At 42.0% G+C, this 25,965-nt stretch overlaps 1 protein-coding gene across 1 annotated transcript in view; it reads left to right on the top strand.

Annotated features, from left to right (window-relative positions):
* Window positions 1–25,965, top strand: part of UNC5C (unc-5 homolog C (C. elegans)) — a 90,615-nt gene that overhangs the window by 25,261 nt on the left and 39,389 nt on the right. Inside the window, exons 4-7 of the mRNA XM_010001413.1 lie at window positions 7,869–7,972; window positions 19,718–19,898; window positions 22,651–22,818; window positions 24,092–24,256. Coding sequence (XP_009999715.1) covers window positions 7,869–7,972; window positions 19,718–19,898; window positions 22,651–22,818; window positions 24,092–24,256 — 618 coding nt within the window. The remainder of the gene's footprint in view (window positions 1–7,868; window positions 7,973–19,717; window positions 19,899–22,650; window positions 22,819–24,091; window positions 24,257–25,965) is intronic.

Genomic DNA, 25,965 nt, shown 5'->3' with positions numbered 1-25,965 from the left:
AGTGAATGTCAAGATAAGGAGAGAGACCTGGGAAGGACATCACTTGAAAATTTTAATAGAGAGGTACATCCAGGATATGCAGTATTAAAATATAATGCAAAAATGTGCTTTTTGCACTTTGATAATGTGTGTATGAGAGTTAGCAGAGATAGGACCTTAATTCCATTGTTGTGTACCATTTAAATTGCTACTGATCGATATCTGCTGCTTGTAGTTAATAAAGGGATAACTAAGGCATGTGGTCTTGAGCTGAGGTTGCTGAAGAGAGAACAGCAGATCACAGAAAGGGCAGCAGAGAATTAACTTAGCGTTTAACGTATTTAATACTACCACTTTGTTTTTGCTCCTGACAGGCATGTATCTGTACTGCTTCCCAAGTGAGCAGGCATGACCAGCTCCCAGACTTAAGGATGCAGTTGCAACAGTAATGAATACAAATCACATTGCTTTGTGATAAAGAGCTAAGACTTTATAAATTAGGATGGATTAGGCTTCACTGTTAGCATTGCTTAAAGAAACAAAAGGAAACTCCTTTACTCAACTTATGTGAATTTAATCCCTCAGTAGGAGCCTTGAAAATACAGTGTCTATACTGCCGTGCCTAGGAAATTATCATATTTCAGTTGAGTCTACTTAGTGCCTGATGGTGAAACACAGATGCAGCCAGGAAGTTACCAAAATTTTATGTATGTTTTAGTAGTGACCAGATAGCTATGTGAGTCCGTGTAGTGTATCAGAAGAGCTGCAACAAAATACCATGTTTATACAAGCTATTTTCTGTGTTAGTGTTTCAGTGTGTTGTAAATTCAATTGCACATATGAATTGCAATGTACATCTGGTGTTTCTAATGTGTATCTTTAGTACCTTTAGTGTATATGTAATCTAAAAGGACACCTGTTGAGGTTAGGTAATTTGAACTTTACATTTAGATATATTTCGAAAATGAGAACTTTGGATTCCATCTTCAATCATCACATAAAATAATAAATAGGATTAGGTTGATAAGTTAGTTTGCACGTTAAGCTTACAAAGAAAAATAAATATCAAACTATCAAGTAAAAATGTAAAAGGGGAGGAGTGCAGTTGATGTACACCTGGGAACCCATCTGTTCAGAGAATTCTTGATAAAGTTTCCTGGCTTGCATTTTTTACAGTTGTATCAATACCAAGTGGGTATTGACCAAGTGGGTCATTCTTCGTTATAAACATAGCCCACACAAAAGCTGTGTAGGAAAAGTGTGTTTTGTTTTACTAGCATCTGGATGAACTAGCTTAGAGCTGAAGAGAGGAGGGGACAAAATGGGGTTTTTTCTGCCCATGTGCGGACACTGAGTCTCTGAGGAATTGTCAGGGCGCAGCCTTATCCCCAGCTGGCTGGAGATGCCATCAGCAGAATGAGGCACTGACAAGTGTGCACTGCCTGTTCAATCAGGCTGTGGATACATAGGCAACAAAAGAGAAGTCTCTGAGCTCAGGTGAAGTGTCTTGCAGATTGTAGCCTGGCAAGCAAAGTGTGTTCCTCACCTCATTCAGTACCTCAGGTCAGCAAGGGGCAACCTGTGTCCCCAAAACATGCTGGACGTTTCCAAGAAGTCTGCTTCAGTCTTCATCAGCTGCTTGGCTGTGAAAGCTGATGGTGCTTCTTGGCTGCATGGAACGGCAGCCCAAGTTCTTGCTCACTGAGTGAGCTCATGCTGCTCGCTGCCAGGCATCTTTGGAAAGGAGGAAGCTCTACTGGCCCTGATGTTCCTCTCCAGGCTGAGGAGGTGGCTGGTGCAGCCTCAAGGTGCTGTGGCATTTGTCTTTAGGGCTGACCAGGTGTGAAATAGCTCCTCCAAAGAAGGCAGGAGTGGCACAGAATTGTGCATTGAGGATAAAGATGGAGTTTTAAGGTGTTGACTAATTTCCCCTTTCCTCAGCTCCACCCTCTGGTGCTTAGTCCAGCTGAGAGCAGAGCCGTGACCAACCATTTTCTCATCCCGTGAGCAGCAGCCCACTGAGGGCAGTTTGGCAGGAGGCCTTGATCAACGCCCAGCCTGCAGCCCATACAGCTGGGCACTCCACAGGCACCACGCTGAGCAGAGCACCTGATAGAGGTTTCAGAGGTATCCCCTGAGTTACAGACTGATGACACCCCTGTGACTGTCTCACTGAAAAGCTGGTTTGATCTTGTTAGCAAAAGAGAGCTGGAACCACACAAGGACAAAATGAAAATAAACATTTTCTCTACCTAACCTTCCCACTACTTACCCACCAGTGTGATTGATCCCTGCACAAAGGTCATCAGCTCAGCTGTGAACAGAAAAGAGAGGCCAAAGTATGCTTGATAGCATGTGGTTTCTAACATTTAGATTTGCAATTCAGTCTCTAATGCTTTTTTTTTCAGGGGGGAAAAAAAAAAAAAAGTCTTTTAACTCCACCTGCATCATAGAAAGTGATGGAAGAGGAACGGGCCAGTTTTATAATATTAGTCATGTTTCTCTTACTCAGCATCAGTCATCTAAGTTTGGGGAGTAAATGTATTGTAATGGTTTCAGATAAATGTGGCCCTTTTTCAGTTTTTAGAACATCAGTGGCATTCTCACACTCTTTTTACACAATTATTTTTCTGTTTGGTTATTTCTTATTAGGCTAAGTAAAATTAAAGCAGCATTGAACTTTACCTCTTGAGACCACTCTAGGCTGTAGGAGGTAGACTTGAAGTGTAGAGCTTGGCTACCTATTGGTCCTCTGATAATGGTTAAAGTAATATCAAGCCATATTCCTTTTCCAGTATTTTAATTACATTTTTTGATCATGACATGTTTGGTTTTATATGGATACCTGCATATACTTACCCATATAAAGCAAGCTCTCTTTTATACAGAAATATGTACTTCTTGTGAAAGTCTTTTCACATTCTTAAAACCTTATTTCTCTGAAAGTACAGACCAAATATATTTTTCTCAATTGGCATAGTTAATATGAAAGTTGGATAGAAAAGAATGTGTTTTTTTTTCTTTTTGTGCTCTTAAAGCTTACTCATTTTTTGAATTTTTTTGTTGTAGAGCTAAAGTTGATGTTGGAGTTACTAGAAGGAGCACAGAGTCCTTAAGGTCTACCAAGGGCAGAAATTCATCTTTCCCTGACAGTAATGCTGCATTGTTCTGTTCATTTCTGGTTTACATCTAATTTCTGGCTGACAAGTGTCCGTTTTTCATGCTCATTCATTAGTCACCCTTGCATTAGCACTGCCTTGAAGGCTTCTGGTCTGCCTCCTATGACATTTCTCAGAAATGATAAAAGATACCCCTAAAGTTTTACCCACCCACCCGTCATAGTAAAACCCAGAACAGCAAAGAGATAAAATACATTTGATTAAAAAATAGAATAGGGTCATTCTTTGCTCTTTCTTAGAAGTTGATAGGTAAAAGACGAAATAGGGAAATGCTGTGTGTTCCTTCAGAAACTGTTACCTTTAGCAGGCAAAAATGGTACTTCTGAGTGGTTTGTAAGCTAAAAATGCGTTAAACATAAAAGGAAGTCATTTAGCAGTGCATCAAAATGAAGATCTAATGTCCTTCTCCCCAAAAGCATAGTGATTCGGGAATAAAGCTAACAATATGGTGTACACTGAGATTCTGATTTCCCATTATATTATTTGAGTTTTATGCTTGTGGAAAATCTCTCATTTCAGTGCAGCTCTGAATGCAGCCATCTGTCCTTATTGGGGAGGGTTGTGCAGGAGTATTTCAGGAGTCTTGGAGAAAAGTCTCATCTTAAGTATGCTGTAAATGTGCTACAGTATATGCCACAAAAGCCCCCTCTGAATTTACTAAGGCTATACATTAGTAAAGAAAATAGAATCTGTCTCAAAGTGGCAGACCAGAATTTTAATTCTTCTAGGTTTCTTTGTATGAAGAGAGTCTTGAAAAGAAGTTAGAGCTGGGGGAAAGTGCCTGATGTGGGTTCAGGCTGTCCCCTGAGCCTGGTGGTGAGATGCCTCCCTGCTACTGGGTGAAATACATGAGAGAACTGGTGAAAAAAATGAGATGGATCCCTCAGCATCACTTCCCACCAGGGCTCACTCCACTCCAGAAGAGATGAGCTGTGGCAGCAATACTATCTGTATATATGGTAAGAGTATTGCTAACACAGACAATCAGAGATTATTCTACATTAACAAAATAATAACAGAAAGAAAGTGCAACTGCCTTTCTCTTCTGTCTCTCCCTATTGAAGGTAAGGTAGAGAAAGCTTTCTCTCAGCATCACATTAACAGGGCTGGTGATGACCCAAAGCTTTAATAATTCACTCTGCCTCTTTGCAGACAAAGACATCCTGGCCTAAAATAGATCAAATGTTTTATTGTTTTGCTTTTTTTCAGGTATATTTTCTCAAGATTGTTAAAACTTATTTTATTTTATTTTAAGTGGGATGTATTTGATTTGTCTTTACCATTCTCTGGGAAAAGTTGTCCCTTCTGTCCTTGCTTGCAGGCACTTTTATCACATGTGACACTTTGAAAAAGTGCAAAATGTTTTTTGCAGGTATTCTGCTTGGAAAAGATCCAATGTCTCTCACTACATTTGCAAGCTTACCCACTCCTGATCAACAGTGAGAAGTTGCCAGGATGACTATAATTGTTAAATGATAAAGGGAGCTGAAGACTGAAGAATTAGGATATCTTTGTTATCCACAGCAATCATATTGCAAGGACCACATTAAAAAAACAAACCAATAGTTATTTCAAACTGCAGTGCTGTCTCAGCCGGGTGTTTCATGATAGTTACAGCAGGTGACAAAGTTGTTTGTCTAGGCCCTCTGCTTTTTCATCACTTAAAAAAATCACCTTGTTAACTTGTTTGTCTGTTAAAACCAGGGACTCTTATGCTTGGTTAGATGAAACCTGCCCTGCCCAGCCACTGTCTCTAGCTATTTGTAGGTGGCATGGCCGCAGCAGGAGGTGATGGGTAGTTCTAGTGGGATAAAGCTGGAAACACTGGGGAAGAGAGCCCAACAGAATAAAGTGTAAGAGCTCCCAATCTTGTAAATACACAATTATGTACTTATTTTTCTCCCCACAAATTTGTATCATGTTCTCCATAGTGTCTAATGGCTCCTTTGAGAACATTACTCTCTATTATGTCAAGGTCCTTACTTAGGGTATTTTTGGTTTGTGGATCATTGACCTGCTCAAATCCAATGGTGCCATTCAAGCATTGGCACACAGCAAGGCCCCGTGGGCGGAGGCAGCCAGGGGAGCCAAGGTCCTGCAGGGTTCATCTCACCTGCTGCAGCCCCACTGAAGTGGTTCCCAAGGAAAAAGGGCTGTTCATACCCAGAAATTCCAGCTGTCGATAATAAAGAGGCTGAAGTGGGTTTTTTTTACTGTTACTGCATGTTTGTAAACTAATGCTGTTTACTTTTGTATGCAATAGAATTTGAGCTTTTTTTAAAGGCAGGTGCTTTGTGAGAGAGGTGATTGTTGTGCACATGAGGCTGTGGGGAAATTCAGAGTTCTGTTAATGTTTCAGGAAGGTAGGCAGGGCAGTAAGTCAATGTGTCAAAGAAAAAACTCAGATTACTTTCTATATAATCTGCCTCTGCTGTCTTCGTCCCTCCATATCTGAACACTGGAAAGCTATTATTAATACACTCTTTATTACTGTGCTTACATGCTCTATTACCAGCAAGGTAACTTACTCATTTTTCCTCAGCCATGATATTAGAGCATGGTACTTCTAATTGTCTGCACCATGCATGTAGGTGTACCTGGTAGATGCACTGAGATGTACCCAATATGAAGGTAATTTTATCTTTTGGAAATACTTTTGGAACTAGCAATAAATTATCATATTGGACCTACCAGCATAATAACTTCAGTTATTTGCTGTTCTAAAGCAAACTGCATTAACCTGGCATTGTGTGTACCCAGGACACATATCAAGCCCACAGGATGTGTGAGGAGCCTGGGCCAAAGAAAGGGTGTAATGTCCTCAGAAACCCACCAGCTCCTGAAGTAGCTGCTCATCTCTCTGTTTAACATGCAGAAGTACAGCAACCCAAAACTCAGAATTTTGTCCTTGAAATTACTCTCACCCACAAGGCACTTCAAGAGTTTACGTTCAAATTGAGCCATAGAAACCAAATGTCACCTGTTCAGCCTGTCAGAGAGGGTGGGATGAAGCTGGTGGGCTGGTGATGCTGGAGCTGGCAATGTGGTGGGAGCTTATGTACCGGAGTCAGAAAGTGACCTAATCTAGTAAATTGTCTTGCTGTCGTCGCTTTCACATGAACTAGTCTTGCTGCCCTGGAATAAATCCAGTGTGACAAGGATGCTGACAAACACACTCTGAGGAAGCTTGACATGTAATACTAAGAAGTTATCACTTTCAGCTGTTTGCTCCTCCTCTTTACCATAAGTTATCTGATATGGTAGGATAAAGCCTCCTTCATCAGCATCTGAGGTTAAAACACTCAATTTTGTAGTGAGGTAGCTGTGACATGGGCTTCTTTTCAACAGAGGGTAACCTCCAAAAAAGCAGACAGCTGGAGGCAGTAATTTCTTACATTGCCACAGTATCCAAAAGTGAGTTTCAGAGGAACTGATTTTGGTGGCAGACACCTTATGTCCTTTTCTATCTGTGCATTTGCCTGTCTCAAATTTTTCCTTTTGGTAGTGCTGATGCAGTTTCTTGTGGGGTCAGCTGTGAACAAGGTCCTGGGGGTAATCTAGGTGAAAAATAACTCTTTGGATTGTTTATTTGTAAACTGGTTCAATTCAGTAATTTGGTTTCCAGTACAGCCACAGGTTATGGCTTCAAATATGAAATATTTGGCTTTTAAATTGTTCCCATAGAACTTGTTTCCAGTATGACACAACCTTGCTGTGAGCTGGTATAGGGAAGTGATCTGACCTCAGAACAAAAAGTAAAATATAAAAAAACTTTTTCTGCAGGATTTTTTTTTTTCCAAGTCAGGCCAGCTCTCTCATGTGACTTTAAACAGGGCTTCATGCCCACATGCAGCAGAAAACAACAGCAGGGAGAAATATCCCCAGTCACTACTGGGGCTGAATGCTCAGTTTGCCAAAACCCTGTCCTCCTTGACACAGCAGAGGGAGTGCCAGTCCATGGCAGAAATACAGAGCCAGTAGTAAGGAGAGAACTTCTCAAGTCTGTTTTACCACCAATACAAAGATATTACAGAAGCACACACACACAAAAAAAACCCCAAACAGTGCACAGATTTCCAGTATGATGAGCTGGTGTAACATTTGGAGGTACATTAGATGCCCTTTCTGCCTGCCACATTTCTGTGCTACTGTGTAGGGATCTAAGCATGGTTCCACCTTACAATTATTATTATCATCTATTTAGTGCTACAGGTTTAATGATAAAGTGAAGACAAGTTGGCCAAAGCTTTGCAATTAATGCCTATAAATGAAAAGTACATTAAATCACAGCTTGAACATCTGTATCCATGAGTTTAAGGCTACTCAACTTATGTACTTTAGTTTTACAGGTTTATTTAATTTTCTTTAATTTTATTTTGTACTTAGTTTACCAAATGAAAGTTATCTGAAGAAGGAACTTCTGCTTTTTGTTCCATGTCTGAACATGACCTTGCACATCGATGCTTTGGATCCTCTTTGGGTTCACATGCTCTACCACAATATAAATAATAAATCCACTGTGAAACATTTGATCGCTTAATATTGGAATGAAATGGAAACATGTCCCAGTCTTTCTTATGTGCTTCACTTTCCAGGGAGCAGAAATGCCATTTTCTCTGTTTAGAGAGCATTGTATGCAATATGGCAATAAAATTTAAGTTACATGAGCAACTGTTAATACTACTAATTCTTTTCCTTTTTCCTTCCCAGATCTCCGGAAAACTTTTGAGCAGGAGCCCTTGGGGAAAGAAGTGTCCCTGGAGCAAGAGGTCCTGCTCCAGTGCCGTCCTCCTGAAGGCATCCCAGTAGCTGAGGTGAGCAGCAACAGCAGTGTCTGGTATTTGGACATCCTAACTAAGACTCGATCAGTGGCTAATGGTGCAGTGAGTTAGAGTATGGCATGATGAATGATTGGTAGTGGAGACCTGACTGACTGCTGCTGGTAGACAAGTGTCATCAGGACCTGATTAATGGCTTTGCCATTAATGGTGCCTTGCTGGAAAAAGCTGCAGGCGGTTTGGTTTCAGTTTTTTCACAGTTATATCTAGCATCAGAAGACATACATCTGGTGGAACATTAATACCAGCCTACTATCTTTCCATTTCCATTTAAAGAAAAAAAACATTTCACTTATTCTCAGAGGCATCTTTCAAGCATAGTATAAAGACATTTTAATACTTAGTTTGCCAGATGATAATTCCCTCACATGTTTGTGCACATGCTCATGTGTGCACGAGCCAGCCAGCTCTGCACAAGAGTGTTTACTCTGGCTCAGTACAGGCTCCCAGGTGAAGCAGCATGAGGCAGGGGCAAGTAGAGGATGTGTCTGCCTAATAATCCATCTTCAGGGGTTTATCTGGTATTCCTATTGGCATTTAAGTAAACCTGGAGTGGGAAGCCTGCCCTCCATCTGGCAGGAATGAGCCTACCCTTCAGCAAAATCTGTGCTCACCAACAACAGCCGGTGTCCCTGTGAACAGGAGCTTCCCTAGTACAGTAGTAGCTCTGGCTTCAGACTCGTTGCTCAGGAGGGTCTCTGAGTCACAAGGGGGGAGCTCTGAAATCCTAAGTCCACCACGGCTGTTAAGAGAAAAATTGATTGTTAATGACAGTAATTCCCCTATCTGAATTCTCTTTGGTTTTCCTCTGCCATGCACAGAAGAAACTGTTGCCAATTTGCATTAGGATGAGTTAGACTGTCATGGCTAAGTAGCAAAGTGGTTGTCACTCAGCACTGATGACTGATTTCTCAGGAGATGAAGCTTAAAGTGTTACCTCCCCATCTAACCCAAGTTTAGATTTAATCAGAATTGCAGAAATGTGTCCACAAACATCAGAAGCAATAATTAGTATGGAAGATTTTTCCCATTTTCTTTTTCCTGTAGGCTGTTTTCCTTCCCTGCTAAGATCCCCAAAACTGTAAAGAGCATTTAGCCAGCTTACTAACAGCTGTAATATTAACCAGTTTACTTTCTTCAGGAACTTAGCAGCAATTTTTTATTTTCCTTTCTGATACTTCTTTGCATCAAATCAACTTGCCATGACAAGAGTGATTGCAGTGAGGTGTATGGTTCTGGAGGTGCAGGGTATTACTGGGGGGCTTCATTACCTTTGCTAGAAACAGAGATTGATGATGATGAGTACTTTGTTTGAGTGCAGTGTTACAAGCACCTCTGAAATTTAAGCAGCCTGTCCAGTTATTCCCTTGGGAAGGTCTGTAATGCCTGGTCAGGTGGCTGGGGCCCAAACAGCATGATTTAACATGATGCGTGGAAGTGATCTCTGAAAAGATCCTCTGTGAGCTACTCTTATAATACTTGCACTTTTTCCTGCCTTCTTGTATCCTGGCTCATGCTGTCAATAGCTGAGATTCATGACTGTACATTAACTGGCTCTGAATCTTACTTGTACCATGGTCAGGGCAGACACCAATTAACACTTGGCAAGCTCAGAAATCATATACTCCCCATCTGACATTCAAAAGAGCCATTCTCAATGTTATTTTTTTTTCCCTCTTCTGACTTCTGAAGTCAGAAGGAGATCAAACACCCAGATTGGACAGCTGCCTAATACAGACTCTTTGTAGATTCTTTCCAACACTATTAAAAGAACAAAGACCTGAACACTAATGAATATGAATACCTTAATGTGACACTTTATTACAGCCACTTGCTGAAGCTGGTAAGATAATTTTTTTAAAAAAAGGAAAGATGAAAGGTAACTTGGTGGGTTGAAGGATTACATGATTATTTTAATCTGGAGATGAATTGAATTCTTTTTTTAAGACTTAGTTTATTTGTTCAGAGAAGTTTCTGATACTATCGTACAGGTTACTAAGTAAGAAAGGACTTGGGAGAAGGTAGGCAGCAGGCTGAGGCTACTTTCCATCTTTTTGAAAAACTGCTTTGGTTGCAAGTAGAGCAGAGTAATGCACATGCTGCAGCTGCGAGCAGCATTTTCAAATGCTTTGGTGAGCATGTACCTCACTCCTCCCCCTCTGGGCACTGTGTTTCGTTTTGATTTTTCTTCCACTTCCTGGCTTCTGAAGTAGTCACTGGAGTCAACACCAAAACAGGGGAAGAAAAACTTACGCTGTGAAATTGTACAAAATACACATTCAGTGTAATGTAATGCTGGAGTCCAGAATTCCAGCAGCTTCTTTCTTTTTCTCTTTGATTTTATTCTCCCCATTAATTTTTGTTTTTTTTTTCTGGTATTTCAAAGTGGTAGGAACAACCACGCTCAGGGATACATTCCATCCTCTTTTCAGTAGCTGAGGATTTTAATCTTATAATTCCCAGCATATTTAATTACAATAAACTGTCAAGCTCTTATGGATCAATGTTAGAGCAGGTCTTACTGAAAAGCTGAACCATGTAGCATCATACAGCTGCTCCAGAGGGCAAGAAGGACAAAGACAGAGATGGGCAGGCAAAGCTTTTAAGACAGCACTTACCAGTCCCTCAGATCCCATAGGACATGACAAGCATTAGAATAGATTCAGATCATGGCCATTAGAAAAAAAGCAAGCTCAAGATCCAAATAGAAGAAGGTCTGTTAAAATACATGGCCAGAGGTCAAATCAAAGTATGTCTTGCTTACTAACTTGGGACAAAGTAAGGAACTGAGGGTTTACTTGGTCTCTGACAAAACTGTATCATCTTCTCTGCAGCTGTATACCGCTGCCTGGCATTGGTGCCAGCTGCACCATAGCATGCCTCCCCACTCTCAGTCTTATAGCCAAGACCAAGGCGAACCTTCCTACAGGTTCTGAAACACCCCAGTAAATGTTTTATCTGTTCCAATGCATTGCCCAGGCAAGCAGCAGAAGGGTGAGTGCAGGCACTGTTGCACTGAGGATCCCACACATAACTGAGGGGTGAAGGGGCAAACTCACGTGTTCCTGTTGTGGGGGAGAAAAAAAAAAAAAAAAAAAAAAGAGGAATAGACATAGCACCAAACATCATCCTGACCCAACTCCCTGCTTCCCTGCCTTATGTTTTTCCTCAATAGGGAGAAACAGGATAAGGCAGTGAGATAAGCTGCTTGGCCTACCAGACTCGTCAGGAGCTGCCGGTGCTCACTGGAAATCAGAGAGTTGCAGCTCCCCAGTGTCAACAGAAACATCCATTTCTATTTCACCCTCTTTTGTATGTGTATTTTTTTCAAACCTAACCTGAGAAGGCAGGAAGGATCCCATTCTGCAACCCTCCAACAGTAACAATAGTTATTAGCAATTAACCTCTTAGTTCATTTAATTTGTTACTTGCCAGCATCGTATTGCACATGATAAAATATAGTTAGAGATGCTGAGTCACATCAAATTAGCTCATTGTGATAGGTAATAGACCAAATAATCAATGAGATGTAAGATTGGTTAATATGCCATGAGCTGCCAGACAAACTTTTGCATTGAAATGTATGATTTGCAGTGGCTTTAACAGAAGGAAAATTGCATTTTTAATTATAATTGAGGTGTTTCACAGAGTAGTTTAATTGCAGAACATGGTGTAATGTAGAGTTTGGTGACCCAGTTGGATTTAAAACTGGACATGATATTTATCCACATTCATGGCTTTAATTAGGAACTAGAGCAAGAGGTGAAGTATCTCTGAGTCAAGAGGTAGAAGATGGTGTTTAGCTGAGTCAAGATGACTGCAACACACAGACTATTCAGCTGCTCTTGCACAGGCAAAAGCTGGTGGAAGCTGGGACTTCTCCAAATAGGCAGCATCAGGTGGCTGCTCCATCTAATTGATTATTAATACAACCACTGTTTGCTTTGTTTCCTGAGAGCCACTTACGTTTTGCAGCAGTTATCCCTTAATTGGGAGTTCATGTGTGTATACATTTCCATGCAGGTGTGTGTTGCCGAGGCAGTGTTTTATATTCCTCACAGGGAGATGAGCTCTAAGAGAGTAGATTAGAGGAGCTAGTGGCCACAAATACTAATTAGCTGGGAAGTGACACTGTCCTTTGCAGTGCCTTGCAAAATACAGAAGAACTGCCTTTGGCTGTCAACAGAGGGAAGAGTGGGAAGGGGAAGGTGGGTTTGTGTGCAGAAGGAGCACAGCTGAAAGTGAATGAGGATCACTCGTTTATTTTGTCCTGGGAGTCTGGCAGTGCAGGCCTGTCTGTCTCCAAAAGGATAAAGCTCCCCATAGTTGCCAGTGTCCAGTCCCAAGTATTTCTCATCTTTTTCCCATACTTTTTACATCCTAATCTAGTGGTGGATGGTCAGGGCATTCTTTTGAGAAGAGAAAGAGGTAGGTTTACAATCCCCTGCAAACAGGCTTGCATTTGGATCTCGTACTTCACTGTGAAATACGTTGACTACTAGCTTATTAGGTGGCTGTATTTTTATATTTCCTACCAATTCATTCCCACAGTGCAGAAACCCATGCTGAGATGCTCAGCTCTTATTGCAGGACTGAGTTTTTTGAAACCTGAATTTGCTATGGGATCTAGCACTGTATTTTCCCTTTCTAGAGAAGTTCCATCTATGACTATGTGAGGGCAGAGCATGATCCTAAGTGAATCAGGTTGGTGTATGATTGGATCTGACCTCAGGCAAGGATGGTCTGTGAGACTGCAGAGTGCTCAAGTTTCTAGTTTCTCCATAAAATATTACAATGGTTGATTTCCTACAAGAGCAGTGACATGAACCCTGCTAGCTTCTCCTCTGTACAGCTTTTTTGCAGCAAAGATGGCTCTAGGATGCTAGTTTAGCTAACACAAACTACCTCTTTTCTTTATGCTGTGTCCAGAAAGTGCATAATTTTACCTTACACATATTTTTGGAAGGTACACAGTATGGGACACAGCTTTTAGCTGCATTTTTTTGTGAGGTAGATGAGTATACATTCCAGCTTTCCCCTTAGAGAAGATAACTTCTCATCCTGGAGATGCTACTCTGGTAGCCTACAAGAGTCATCCATGAGGTCCTACTTTGACACTGACTAATTCTTGTTCCCTATAGGCAGCAGGCCTCGTAGCACCCTCAGTCACCCAGTCATAGTGTTTGCCTCGGTCACTTTCTCTGGCATTAACGTCTTCAGATGCAGTGCTTACCTTAGGTGTAAAGAATTACAATGCTCCCATGTTTCATGATGGAGGTGTTTCCAAAATGCAGTCTGCAGAACACACATCAGCTGTCACTCAGAAGTCATGTGATTAGATTTTGCTGGATTTTGCTTGGGAAATTCTATATTCTTCTAGAATTGATGGTTTTCTTTTGATGAAAAGTGTAACCTGGATGAAATCCCACATACTTTAAAACTGATAGGAGGAGTTGTCTTTATGGCAACAGACACAATGCCCATTTCAAGGAGAATAGGAAAGGGACCGTCCTAAGGGACTGTAGCCACCCCCCAACCTCCTGTTTCTTTATTGAACTTAATGATCCTGAAAAGCAAATAGCTCTCTTCTGAGAAAAAAGAGGCCATCTATTTATCTGTTCATCCATCCACCCAAAGAACCACAGATGTCACACTGGTAACTCATCTAAAGCTGTTTCCAAACAGACCCTTGCCAGTTGCTTTGAGAATCAGGGAGTCCATATGCCCATGTGGTGCCAAAAACACCAACCAACATCGGGGACATCATTCTGAACCCCTCTGTCAAGCAGGAAAAGGAGCCCAGCAACTCCTGGTGGCCACACGGCAGCCACTGTGGTTTTTAGTTTACAATGCTGTGATCTGTATTTCAATGTGAGGCTCTATGAAATAAAGTTCCACATCTCCTGCTACCTGAGCTATTCAGTCTACCTTGACCTTTGAAGTTTCTTCTGTGAGGCTTCATTTCCCCATTGTGCATAAGGCGAAGTTATAATAGAGCTGGAGACATCCAGCAGCTGCACGTACACCCTTTGTAGATTTTAGTACTCAAGCAGAAGACTGGATGTACATGCAATTAAGGAAGTGTTTCCACAGCAGGAACACAAATTCCCCTTATTGGCAGCAAAAGCACAGTAGCAACAACTAAGCAAAATGTCACGGTGGTTTGCATTTGCTGTCTCATTCTCCAGATGTGTTTTGCAGTCTCTCATAGGTGTAATTTCAGCCTCTTTGGAAACCACTCTTTTTTTCCTCTCTCTTTCTTTTTTTTTCTTTTTTTTTTTTTTTTTTTTTAATACTTAAAGGGGTACAAAACCTATTTCCAGTGAATTCTGCATGGAAACAGCATCTTTTTCAGCCAGCAGTTGCTGGGATGAAAGTGTACATTTGAAACCAAATCCAAAAATCAAATAACATGCTTGAAAGAGGCACTCAAGTCTTGAGGTACCTGGAATCAATTATGGCTCAACAGCCCTTATGAAAACTGCTGAAGTTTTCTCAATCTCACTTGGGCATCTTGGACTGTGTCCACATCAGTAGTGAGCTTCACAAATGTTTTATTCCTACTGGCATTTGTGTGTGTGCTGTTACTATAAATGTGGGATGTGTGTCTGTTGTTACAATTTGGGTGAAGCAGGGGAGCTGTGATTTCCCTGTGGCTGTTGAAGGCAATACAAGCACAGCAAGGGACTGCAGCAAAGTGAGCAGTGCCGGTGGGGCTGGTGGGTATGGCTACGGAGAACACCAGCCACAGTGCCAGTGCTGTTGGGGGACCAGATGGAGAGCAGTCCTGCCACCTTGTCCAGGCACAGGGAAGGCAGGCATGCAATGGTCTCACCTCCCAGAACCCTAAATCACCTTTTCATGAGGCAAATTTTTCACTGCTCTCAGTTGTTTGCATCTTGTTTCTTCTGGAAAATTGCGCTCATGGGCACTGGAGGGCTTTGCCTGGGTCTGGGAGTGGAGTCACAGAATCACAGAGTAGCCTTTTGCAACAGGTGCTCTCCTCTCTGAAAGTGACTTTAGGGCAGGTTGGCGTGGAGGAGGCAGTGCGAGATCAAATTCCAGGACTTGCACCCTGCTGGCTTTACTCTTGAGATTGCAAGAGGTGTAAGGAACAACTCTTAAAATCAGGAGGTGAGGATCTAGATGAGTTTGTATCCCTTTTCCATTCCTGGGTTTCTTTTGGAGCAGATGTGCTTCTGCTCTGCCAGTTTCTAAAACAGTCATGCATATGCAAGTATGCCAAGAGATTTAAGTGTCAAGTAAAGCTAGTAACTTAGTATGGCTAAATTTGTGTCAGCAATTAGCTTCTGTAATAAGGTTTCCCTGTGTTTGTAATCGCTTGTGTGATTTATGTTCCCTATGTTAATTTAGTCTGCGCAGAAGCCTGGCCCAGCTTTGCAAGTCTTAGTCTCTGCTTTTGCTACCTTATTTCAGGCTGTGGCTGGAAATGTCCTGCAGCAGCACAGGTCTGGCTGCAACTCCAAGGTATAGCCAGGGCAGTGAGTGTAGATTTTCTCTTCTTGATGATGGTCTTCCTTTTCACGTTGGGTGGCATGCGGCAGGTTCCCTCTCTTAATTAGAACAAATGTGACAATTATGTTAATGTATCTCCTGATACCAATCAGCAAATAATTAGAGACAACACATCTGTCTCTCACTGGGGAGTGGGATGACAGAAAAGATGTTACAAAGTATATTGCTCTAAATTCCAGCCGCCTTGGATCCTGCGCTTCCTTAGCCGGGTGCGAGGACAGCTCAGTCTCGTGGCAGGCTTGCCGGCACGTTAGCGGCGTTGGATGTGTAGCTGGCAGGAGTTGCCTCACTGCTCTGAGAATTACATCCAGAGGGCTAAGGAGCTCTCTGGGGGAAAACTAGCTCACTGAGAGTGTGCTCCACCTTCTTCTCAGCATCTCCAGTCACTGTGAGCTGGGATTTTGTTCACTGTGCTCACACCTCACAGAGGGGCCTCTTCTTGCTAGTCAGTTGGCAAACATATTTTAAAAATACCTTATTGAGTGGAAAACTAAAAAAAAAAGAAATGGAGATTTCGTGCCTGCTTTGTTCCGGGGGGCTGCTATATAAGATAACACAGTTGCACATTGTTTTAATTTTCCATGGCTTTCATCTCCGCAAGGGAACACCTCCCCCATCCTTCATGGCAGTATTGTTGCCAATTAAATTATTTCTGTTAGGATAAGGGAAAACTGATGTCCAGGCTTTTTCTACGTGTATGCACAACCATCCATACATTTATGAATAACAGTTGGAGGGATGTGCCTGTTTTAATTTAATAAATACAGCTAGGTTCAAGAATTGCAGCTATAGCCAATATTTAGGCAAAAGCAAGCATCTTCTCCAGAGAGCTGAAAAATGGAGCTATGAGGGCCTGATTTGGTCTGACCCTGAAGACAGGCATCTTGTGCACTTTGAAATGCCCATGGTTATCCTGCTGCCCCTCTGACCACTGGCCTGGAGGGGTGCAGGTCTCTGGCACATAAATGTCTGATGCTTTATCTTCCAGCCCTGTTTTGAAGTTGGCAGTTTCCCCAGGGCACCAGTCACCATTTTTCAGGCAGGGAAATGAAATTCAGGATAAGTTTCTGTGTTGACTGGATTAACAGCCTACTTGAGTGAGCGGGCTGCACCTTGGGAAATGACATGGCATCAAAGAGATCATTGCTTTTAACTTCTGTAATAACAGTTTGCATACTTGTCATTCATAAATCACATTGTCTCATTCCACGTTGCTCTCTTCTCTTCTGTATTTGACACCTGATCTTTTCCTGCTTAAATGACAAAACAACCCTGCTCCCAGCTATTCTGGTTAGCTCAAAAAAATAAGTCTCAGGTTTGGAGTTGCTGAGTACTGCAGTCACCTGTACCAGAAAAAGTGAGGCTGTTAGTAACTGAAAATAAGTACCAACAAAAGTCTCATTTACATATTGTAGTGTGTTTAATTAGTTATCATTTCTACAAGCACTGAGGGAGAAAACACATCTGCTGGATGGGTGTGCTTTTTTTTGTGTTGTTCTACGGATGGCTGAAATGTAGATGAAAGGAGACTCCTGTCTCTTGCAAAATCATCCATCCGTTCCTGCTTTCAGATTTGGCAATGTTGTTGTTTGATACTTTAGCAGACTCTTGACATCATAAAAACCTTGATGCCAGAAGATGACTGAATTAGATAAGTTGAAGAGGTAGCCTGTAAGAGAAATGGGATTTAGACATGCACACACAGTACCAAAGTACTGGCAAAACAGTTTTCAGGGAAAAATTTAAAAAAAAAAAAAAAAAGACATCCTGTTGTTCTGGAAATGTAACATTTTATTGTTAGCAAATTCTATGAGCCATTAGTTGAAAAGGATCTTTTTCCTAAGAGATTTGGTGAAGAGCAGATGCAGTATGCTGAATTATACAGAGTATCTTTTTTTTTTTTTTTCTAATATCGGCAACTTTTCATATAAACTTCAGTGTTTTTGCAGGGATGAAAGGGAATTTAATGCTCATAGGTTTAATTTTGTCTAATCAGCTGAGACCCAGACTGAATAAGTATGTGTGTGTTTTTGTGGAGAAAGAAAGTGTTGCACAGTGCTGGAAAAAGAGAATCTTATGCGTAAGCATGGAGCCTTGCATAGCACCAAAACATTTTGGACTGAGACAATGGGATGACTGTAGTCCTGACCTCACTGACATCCTCATGTCCTCAGTGTGCAGAGCACAGGAAAAGTACAGGTGGAAGATGATGCGCAGCTGTGGCAGTGTGTGTAGTGTCTTCTGCAGTCCTGACACAAGTCTGCGCTCCATCCCAGAACTAAATACTGATATTAAAACCCAAGAAAGATGTTTTGTTTGTGTGAAAGGCAGGGATTAACAGGAAGCCTATCACTGGAGGAGAGGTTAGGTCCTGAGTTGTTTGACAGTCTGGGCTGCATGCAGACTTGATCTGTGGGTGAGAAAGGAGCTGAATATTGTAATTGACTGAACAGAAATCTGCCTGTCTTTATTATATCTGGTAACTATTTAGGATTCAAGAAAAGAGCAAGAAAAGTATTAATCATCCTGGTGAGGAAAACCAAGTTATTGACTAAGAGCTTATATCTCCCATTGTAAAACAGGAATGTTTTGGTGACAGAAACACAGCTTCCAAAGTTTTATCTTTTTTCTTCCTGCTCTGTTCCTTGCAAACACACGTATCCATTTCCACAGACCTTTTTGCACCACCAGTTTTCAGCTGTAAAGTATTGTCTGTTGTGAGGCTGCCACATACCGTGTTGATTTGCTGTGGGAGAGGAGAGTTTAAATCAAGCTTTCCTTGGGCAGTGGCTTTACATTCGCTAAGATTTGTATCTTTGGAGGCAGCTAACACCTGATGCACATCCACCCAAACTGGGGTAGAGGAGCTGGAGCTGCTTAAAGTAGGGCTGAAAATGTGGAGTGGGTGATGGGCAGCTTGAATCCAAGCCCACGTCTGCCAGCACTGGAATTGAAGCATTGGACTGTTTCCATCTGGGCATGAATTGAGGACTCTGTGTGTAACACCATTAAACACTGGCCACCAGTTTACTCCCCATGGCTTGGGATGGTCTGTACAGCTGTCTCAGGGTGAGGGAGCAGGTTCTCTGTTGGTTTTGGGGTATATCAGCACTCCTGCAGTTCCTCAAATGTCTTTGGAAAAGTGGGGTTTGTGAGAGCAGGCCTTGGCAGTTTGCATCTCATGGGTCCAGCTGATTGATTGTATTTATGTTTTTCTTCCTTTAATTAATTCCTGGGCACAAGTTGAAGTGATCCAGTGGCGTGAAGGCCCAGCTTTGATCCACCAAGGGCCCCAGTCATGTCCTTCATTGGCACGCTTGATTCAAATGAAAATAAGCTGCTAGATTTGCAGCCAAATCATATTAGGGTGGTTCACAGCAGTCAGCTGGGATATAATAAGGTGTTTCTTTAGGAAGGCAATAAAGAGAACATTGTCTAGATTAAAAATTGCATATGAAAATATTTTTCTGTGTAACCAAGGAAATTACACTTTATTAGCATAAGATATAGCTTACATAAAGAAAAGGGAAAAATAAGCACTGATGTAGTTTTTTGTGATTCCCTATTTCATTGCTAATTGTCTCTGTTTTTTTTTAATCCTGGTAGCAGCAAAACAGGAAAGAACACTTAGCCTGTGAGTGTATGTATACTTTAAGACATTGGCATGTTTGTAATTTGTTAGTGTGACCTCCTCTGGTGTAGTGCCTCATTGTGTTAGACCCAGGGCAGGTATGTACAAGGTTATTGCATTGTTAAACAAGACGTACAAAAGAAGGGGTCAGATCTCTACTGGTTTAGAGTTTCAGATGTTGTAAGGGAATTTTCTGTTTGTAGATACGCTCCTAACATACCATCCCTTCTTTATCCCTTCCCCCAGACTCTGAAAACATTCATTTTTCTCTGTACAGTAGCTGGCAGCCTTGAAAATATATAGGTACTATCAAGACAAGGCAAGACAGCTATTGTGTGGATGGGTGGGAGGGAAGGAGACCTGAAAGAAATGGTAGGTGTGAAGGGTGTTCTCCCATGTTTCTGCCATGGCAGCATGCATCAGGTGAGTTCTTCACGATGCGCCTTGGTTCGTAGAACTTTATGTGGTGAGCAGTGTAATCACAGATACTGTGCCTGTTGTGGTGTGACCTGATGGTGACTCACTTCTCTCCTCTGGTCCTTTGAAATCCCAAGGTGGAGTGGCTGAAGAATGAAGAGGTGATTGATCCTGTGGAAGACAGAAATTTTTACATCACCATCGATCACAACCTGATCATCAAGCAAGCCCGGCTTTCTGACACAGCTAATTACACTTGTGTCGCCAAAAACATTGTGGCCAAAAGGAAAAGCACGACAGCGACTGTGATTGTCTATGGTAAGTGATGCCTTATTGTGCTGCACGTGGATGGACTCAAAGCAAGCAGTGGAGCAGGAGAGGGATGCAAAATGCCTGTATGCAAATCTTACTGCTATCAGTGTCTCAGCTGGGCCACCTGTACTGCCTGTTGACTTGCAGCCATGTGCAAAGACTGCAGTCAGGCTTCAAATATCGAAAATACCCATAAATATAGGTCTGATGGCTTGGCTTACTGGTGATGGACGATGGTGTTAAAGGAAGAACAGGCTGACATGACTTGGATTTAGCAACCCAGGGAAGTTAGAAATGGACCCACTTGCTTTCTAAACTCTTTTTGCAAGAGAGGAGCCCAGGTGTGGCTGGGTCCAAAATCCTCCTCTCAAACGTGGTCTTTTCCCAGAGAGAGTAAATATAAAATATTACGGTCCAAGTATATGCTCGACTGCCTGATACCCCTAGATCAGATCAAGGTGTAACAACACTCAAGGTCTATTTCTAATAAGTAATACATTTGTTTATCACACCAGTAGAAGTTAATTTTGAGCAAACTTTCAAACAAAACCACCCACTTATATATATAGTAATGGGGAAAAAGAGACAAAAATTAAAGGGAGGGAAGAAAATAAAGAGAGAGATGACAGAAAATCACCGGTCCTGGCTCCAGTGTCGGTCCAGCCAAATCGGGGAGGGTCGGTGTTGATGGTCGATGTTGATGAAACTTCCAAAGCCCACTATTGCAGCCCCCTGTTTTATAGGCCTAGTTTCCTTATTTTGCAACAATGAGTATGTATGATCAAGTCATAAGACTGAGCAGCTCAGTGGATCTCTGCCCCTTGATCTCAATCTGTTGTTCTTTCAATCTTTGTTATCTCAGTTATTGTCTATGCAGGCCTTAGGCTATATGCAAACCATCACTGTAGTCTTCATTCTCCCAGGCAGGCCTGTTGGGATGCATATAAGACTTTGTTCCAGGGGGTTACAGTGGGGTTTTGACACCATTTCCCTGAATAGGTCCTGAGGGCTTGTCCCTCGAACGGGAACATACACTAGCAGCCAGTTGCCTCATTGAAGAGAAGGTCCTGTTTCCCCTTGCATCCAAGGCATTGTTTCTACCAAAACATTTCACATTCTCAGTGCTGCTTTTCAAGAATAAGAGTAAAACTGAAAGGAAGTTTGTGCTTCCAGATACTTTTAAGAGTGTCAGAGTTCAGCAGAATCATCCACCTTCTTCTGTCTCTTTAAATAAGCTTCTTTTTTAGTATCTACTCCAAAAAGCATACTCTGAAGTCAGGGGCAAAGTAGCAAAGCACTCTGGGGCTTAGTTCATAGGCACACAACCTAGTTTAAAAATAAACATCAGGAGAATACAAAACATGGGATAACATTATTCTCTGTCTGCATCTGCAGCCCTGATCTAACATCGAAGGGGCTGTGCCATGCTTTGGCTGGGAAGGGGCTAGATGAGATGCCCTCCTGGAATCTCTTCCAGGTTGTTTTGCACTGCAACTCTGTCCCACCAGTCCAAGCATTTGCCCCTGCAGTTACTGCCCTGATGCTTTCCAGTCAGGGTATCCACCAGAACAAAACCTGCTCTGACAATGTGCCAGCTGACTGTCCTGGTGTTCCTTACAATCAGCCTAATTATAGGATAGACAAGTAGGAAAAAATCCCTATGATTATCCCTAATATTCATTTCATATTCAGGGTAGCAGTTAGATTTAATTGTAAGCAGTTGGTTCCCTGAAGTTACAAGGGCCTTTTAGTTCAGTTTTAATAGAAAACCAGCTGAATTGAGTTGATTAGCAGTGTTTGTAATGTTGAGGGATTGACTATACAAGAGCACTGTGTTTTGTAACTGTGATGAATGCAGAAACATAAAGATGTAGGCATACTGCAACTCTTCCTCATACACACACAACGTTTTTTCAACGGTGCAGTCAAAAGACATATATGTAGGGGAACAGCCGTTTTTGCAATTATCCATACCCTGCCAATGACATTATTACACAGAGCAGCACAGCTCCTTCATCCATCTGTCTATGCCAGAGACTAAGGTGGATGAAAAAGAGAGTCTGCGTAAATATCTTCCCAAAGATAAATTTCTTCTCAAAGTCCAAAAATAAAATTGCATTTAGTGAGAGTTCACTCTGAGCAGCTTAAATTTCTGTTATGGAAGTGCTGAGACATTCATACACACCAGCTGTGTCCACAGAGGGGTGGTGAGTAAAGTTACTCTGGTATGCTGAAATCACCTTCTGAAAAGAAAGGGAAAGAAAATTATCCATTCCTAGTGAAAACATGGGAGTCTCTCAGCTTGCGTAGTTGATAAGCACATTTGAGAAGACACTGGACTACAGATTACCGCCCTTTGAAAAGTGGTGCTGCTTTTGGAGTGCAGGCTTCTGGCTAGCAGATCTGCCGGTACTGTCTAAGCCTGCAGGGATTTTGGCCATACACATGCCACCAGGTGCTTAGTGCTGGGTCAGGTTGGTTTTCAGAAGGCAGATGACCTGCTAGCCCTAATAGTCATCAAGTGCTGTTTTTCATTCAGCATCAGCATTTCTTTGACTTGTACAATGCCTTCTAGCATGCCATCTATTGGGTACGTTGGGAGACTGGGTTTGTGTCTGGTCAGTGTTGCCTATCATGCTCTTCTCAGCCATCTCTTGTGACTGCTGTAGGAGGCAGTGTAATACAAAGCCAGAGGCACCTTGGTGCTGACCAAGGTGGCTTGCTTACATGACCATACTCTTTATCTCTTGCTTTCCAGTGAACGGAGGCTGGTCTACCTGGACTGAGTGGTCAGTGTGTAACAGCCGATGTGGGAGAGGGTTTCAGAAGCGTACAAGGACCTGCACCAATCCTGCCCCACTGAACGGTGGTGCCTTCTGTGAGGGCCAGAGTGTCCAGAAAATAGCTTGCACCACTCTCTGTCCAGGTTCAGTATGAACAGTACATAGTCCTAGATAAATGGTTTATCTGCCACCAGTTATTTCAGAAGACTGTTGGTTACAAAAGCTTCCTTCTCTTTATTAATAAGTACAACATTTCAGTGAATGAATATGAAATTATATTACATAAGTAGATAAAAATGAGCACATTTTATCAAGCAGCAAAAGATTCAGACCCACTTTTGCACACAGCTTGCACTGGTGTCTCAGCCCTGGTAATTCAAGGGATTTGGAGGACAATCAGAGTTATCAGAAGATAAAGGCTGAAAGCTCTGGAAAAGGACCGAAATTTGAATACAAAAACCAACCATGATATAAATATAGTTACAGTGTCTGTTCAGTCCAGCTGTCACAGCAAGCGGAGCATCTGCGGTGTGGATGTTAAATTTGAGGCATGTGTTTATGTGACACAAAGACATTTATACTGGAAAGAAATGCGTATGCATACCTTTAAAAAGTATTTAAATGTAAACTTCTGAAATGTATAAAATTGCTTCAGGACATGCAAGGCAGTTGGTGGCTTCTCTATGACAAAAGTTCTGACATCTGTCCTACTGTCCAGTGCTTTCCTGCTTCTGCAATCCCACTCAAATTGATGGCAGTAGGCTTGCCCTCAGCTTGTGAAGCTTGGCCATCCAATCCTGGATCATAGTGGTGGGTGAGACTTGAAAGCTGAAATTTTATCTCTGGTCACTAATTCAAGTGACAGACTCCTGACTCAGGCTGTGTCACTGAAACAATTTCGTAGTTTGTTCTTTGGCTGTTCAATTTGGTACTTTTGAAAATAATCTGTGGGATTTTGGAAGGCGCCAAACTCAAACTTGATTCTGCTCACTTGAAAATACATCAGTGCCTCTTTAATAGCAAACATTTTATTTTGGGTGTCTTCCTACTAAAGAATTTCTAGCCAAGCCTAATTCTTTAACCTCTGTGTTAAAAAAATGACCAAAAAAAGAGAAGAAACCACAGATTCCCAACTTGTTTGTTTTCTTATACACTTTGAGCACAAATAAACTGATGACAAGTTTCTTAAAAGAGAAGGAAAGAGCAGAAATGGAGCTGAGACAGAGATAATAGAGAGGGAGAGTGAATGTGCATTTACAGGCCAGGAATAGGACTTTAAAAAGAGCAGACTGATGAACCTTCTGTCTTGCTGGAAATGGCCAGGAGTTGCAGGCTGGCTTGTGCTGAGATGCACATTTCTCTCATCCAGTCTCGCTTTTATGTACCTCTAACGAGTCGTATCCTTTCTTGTCTCAGTGGATGGCAAGTGGACATCCTGGAGCAAGTGGTCCACCTGTGGCACAGAGTGCACCCACTGGCGCCGGAGGGAGTGCACAGCCCCAGCGCCGAAGAATGGGGGAAAGGACTGCGAGGGGCTGGTGCTGCAGTCCAAGAACTGCACCGACGGGCTTTGCATGCAGGGTAAGTGCCACTGTGACACCTCTGGGGGCTGAGATGTATGTGGCTGCAGAAAAACCTGCAATAGCTGCAGATCAGCAGCAATGACCTAAAGTCACAGAACGGTTTGTAGGCTGAAGAATTGGGTTAAGCCAGTTCTCATCAGACTAGACACTGCACTCTTCTTCTCTGAAGATGAATATGATGATGTCTTAGGTTTATGAAGATAAGCAGTGAAGAATGGGAAAGTCTCATAACAGAACCCTCTTCCCTCTGTCCTTCCAATCTAGTAGCCCCTCTCTTTGGTACTGGCTCAGCATCTGTCCAGAGAATCTTGGCAGTGACTCTAACAGCAATGCAAATAAAAAGTAGAAGGTTTAGGGCAAGCCAGCATTTTCAAAAGAGTAAACTTAGCAATGCAGATCAGCATGTGCCTGTGTCGCGAGCCGGACTGTTCCCCACAGCCTGCTTTCTGTCAGGAATGGTGGGTGGATGTGTTTCCACATATAATAGTTATGCCCCTTTTTTAATTTGGGGTGTCCTGCTATAGAAGGAGGCACCTGTATCTATGAAGTGCCTATGCAAACTTCATAATATGATGATCAGCTTGCTTCAGCCTCTTGAAGATCACTTCTAGCACTGAAGTCTGTTCTGCCTGCACCTATTCATATCATGGTCCTGCCTTTGTGACTAACATGATCAAGAAGTAAAAAAAAAAAAAAAAAAGGCTTTTAGTATGAATCTGACATATGCTGACAAACAGTAAGTCTTTTCTGCAACCCATCCCTTCTCAAAAATGACATATTTTCTGTTCTGCTGGTGCATTGAAACTTTCTTTCACGTTTCGCTAGCACATTAACCTGAGCCAAAATTCTCACACACACCTCTCTCCTGTTGCTTAGTCCTGTCTCTCTGTGGTATTTCTTTGTTGAGCCTCAGCTCTCCATTGCCCAAACAGCTGTGGCTGTAACTGTCCAGTATCTATGTGTCCAGATAATAAAATGCTTTGGGTTCTTTCATGGAAAAGTAGTCAGAAATATTTGTTCTGTGAGGCATGTTAGTTTTGTCTAAAATAGTCATGATGACAGAAAAGTGACACTAATAGGTAATAAATAGATCTGCCTCTTGAATAAGTGCTATGTAGGTGAGTACTGTGCTGGCAGCCATCTCTGAACCCTGCGGTACAGCATGGCCATTTGCTCTGAGGTTTCCCAGACTTCTTCAGTGTGGCTCGTACAAACATTTTCATCACTTTAAAGACTATTAGTCAATGTCAGCAGTGCATAAAGCTGTAATTCCTCAAAATGTTTGTTTTTATGGGGAAGAGAAAAAAGGTGAGATTCAGAGCTCCTCTCTTTCTTTGCTAAAGATAGGGGCAGGGGAGGGAAGATCCAACTATGTCTTACTGTGTAACATCTTGCTGACTTTGATAGTGGGGAGTATAACGTACCCCTAGCTCCAGTGGTATTAATAAGTCATGGTAAATTAGAAAGAAAAATATACATTTCCCCTTACAGAACAGCTCTTTACTATCAGATTATATTTAGACAGGTGTATGTTATCTTTGTGTGTGTGTGCGTAAATAGAATCATTTAAGCAGAAACCTTGTGAGAAAGTTGATATAATGGTACAGCAGTATAAAAGCCCTGTAGGGATCTCATTTATCCGTTCGTGGTATATTGCATTTTATTTGTGAAAGTGGATGCTTAGTATAAAGCAGAGGTCTTCAGCAG

This window comes from Chaetura pelagica, unplaced genomic scaffold, assembly GCF_000747805.2.
Source record: "Chaetura pelagica isolate M959 unplaced genomic scaffold, ChaPel_1.0 scaffold220, whole genome shotgun sequence".
Classification (NCBI taxonomy): Eukaryota; Metazoa; Chordata; class Aves; order Apodiformes; family Apodidae; genus Chaetura; species Chaetura pelagica.
Note: the sequence above shows the minus strand (reverse complement) of the source record. Positions and strands in the feature narration are given on the sequence as shown.